The sequence below is a fragment of the Sphaeroforma arctica genome (genome assembly GCF_001186125.1).
Source record: "Sphaeroforma arctica JP610 unplaced genomic scaffold supercont1.2373, whole genome shotgun sequence".
NCBI lineage: Eukaryota > Ichthyosporea > Ichthyophonida > Sphaeroforma > Sphaeroforma arctica.
Window position 1 is genome coordinate 1 of NW_014038185.1, and position 2,046 is coordinate 2,046.

Below are 2,046 nucleotides of genomic sequence, written 5' to 3' on the forward strand. Positions count from 1 at the left end.
TATATATATATATATAGTTATATAATAATAATAATAAATAATAATATATAGTATATATATATATAATAATATATATATATATATATACATATATATATATATATGTGTGTATATAATAAATAAATAAATATATATATATATATATATATAGATATATATATATAAATATATATACCAAAATACATAACGGTCGATTCGTATGTCAAGGTACATCGAATATACATACCTTCATCTGGTGCACTTGCAGGATACATTAGCCCCCTGTCATCTCGCACTGCTTCAATTAACAGACCTTCTGACGGCATGAACGTCAGCGTACCATCCAACATATCCCCGTCATGCGTGTTGATGGTCAAGGGAATATACTGGAGGATACCACTTAAATATATACCTGGAGTGTACGGGAGTATTAATGGGATATCAGCTAGTGGAAAATGCAACAGTTTCAGCTGAATTATATATAAATATAAATATATATATATATATAAATATATACATGTTTCAAATATACGTATACATATACATATACATACATCCATCCATCCATACATAAATACATACTTACATGCATACATACATACATATAAATATAAAGACACACAGACACATACACAGACACAGACACGGATATATATATATACATATGTATATATGTATAGATACACAGATACATAGATATAGACATACATACATACATACGTACTTATATATATATATATAAATATATATATATGTACATATATGTATATCCATATATATATATATATGTATATATATATATATATAAATATACATATATATATATATACTATATACATATACATATACATACACATATACTTATACATATACGCATAAATCATGCACATACACACACATATACATATGTATATATATATAAATATACATATGCACATATATATAAATATATATGTAATATATATATATATATATATATATATATTCATAATCATATACCTATACATATCCAAAAAAGTTATACATAGACTTTTAAACATATATTTGTATATGTTTGACGATACGCGATTGTATTTTGTGAATGCTCAATATAATGCTGCACTGCAGATAACCATGTACACACACACTCTGACAAACATTTATATACATATTCTGTTCATGCACATACATCCCAATATACTCATATGCCTACACGCACTTCGTAGTCGTATATGCATACCACTCAGACGCGAATTTGTGTACAACACAGGATATTAAAAACTTACTTTTCTCGGGGATATCGGGAGCTAAACTAAGGTTTATCTGACTACTATCGACACTAATGGTGTACTCTATATCCAGATAGTCGTAGATGTGTCGCATCTGCAGGTTACCCATGCAGGCTATTAATTCTATACATTCGTATCGCCCCTTTATCGGTGCCTAGAAACCGATACAGAGGTGTCAGTGGCGAGAATAAATTTAGCATCACCATATTAGCTAGAACCTCAAACCCAGTGTATATGCTCTTTATCTTGGCAGAAGAGGCTGGAGTGTACTTGTCAGAGATGTTCCCGGCACATACATGTTCAGGTGTAAGTACCCAGACAATAACATCAAACTCACTTAATCCGTAGAACATATGGGCAAGTCCTTGGGCTGTATGTGCTAGTGAGGTCGGCGTAGCTCCAGTGCCCGTCTCCATCAGCAACAGTATGGAGAGGAGACATACAAACAAACGCCAAGTGATGCATATAGGTCAAACGTATACGTGGATACAGACTATAAAGAATATCTAGCGATGCGGCAGAGGACAGTGTAAACTACACATATGAAATTGTGTACAGACTGCAAAGATTGTTCAACACGTTGTAGGTACATCTCAACAAAAAGTATACATATATATTAATATACGTGCGTATATATATATATATATATATATATAATTATACATATATATATTTATATATATATATGTGTGTAATATATATAAGGTATATAAATAAATAGTATATATAGACATAGACATAGACATAGACACACACACACACATATATTATATGTATACACACACACACACACACACAC

The 2,046-nt window shown here is 30.2% G+C and overlaps 1 protein-coding gene across 1 annotated transcript in view; it reads right to left on the minus strand.

Annotated features, from left to right (window-relative positions):
* Positions 1-222: 222 nt before the first annotated feature.
* The window catches only part of SARC_12531 (hypothetical protein), a gene marked incomplete at both ends in the record, with an annotated part of 6,461 nt that continues 4,637 nt past the window's right edge, over positions 223-2,046 (minus strand). The window contains 2 exons of the mRNA XM_014293360.1: positions 223-391; positions 1,245-1,401. Coding sequence (XP_014148835.1) covers positions 223-391; positions 1,245-1,401 — 326 coding nt within the window. The remainder of the gene's footprint in view (positions 392-1,244; positions 1,402-2,046) is intronic.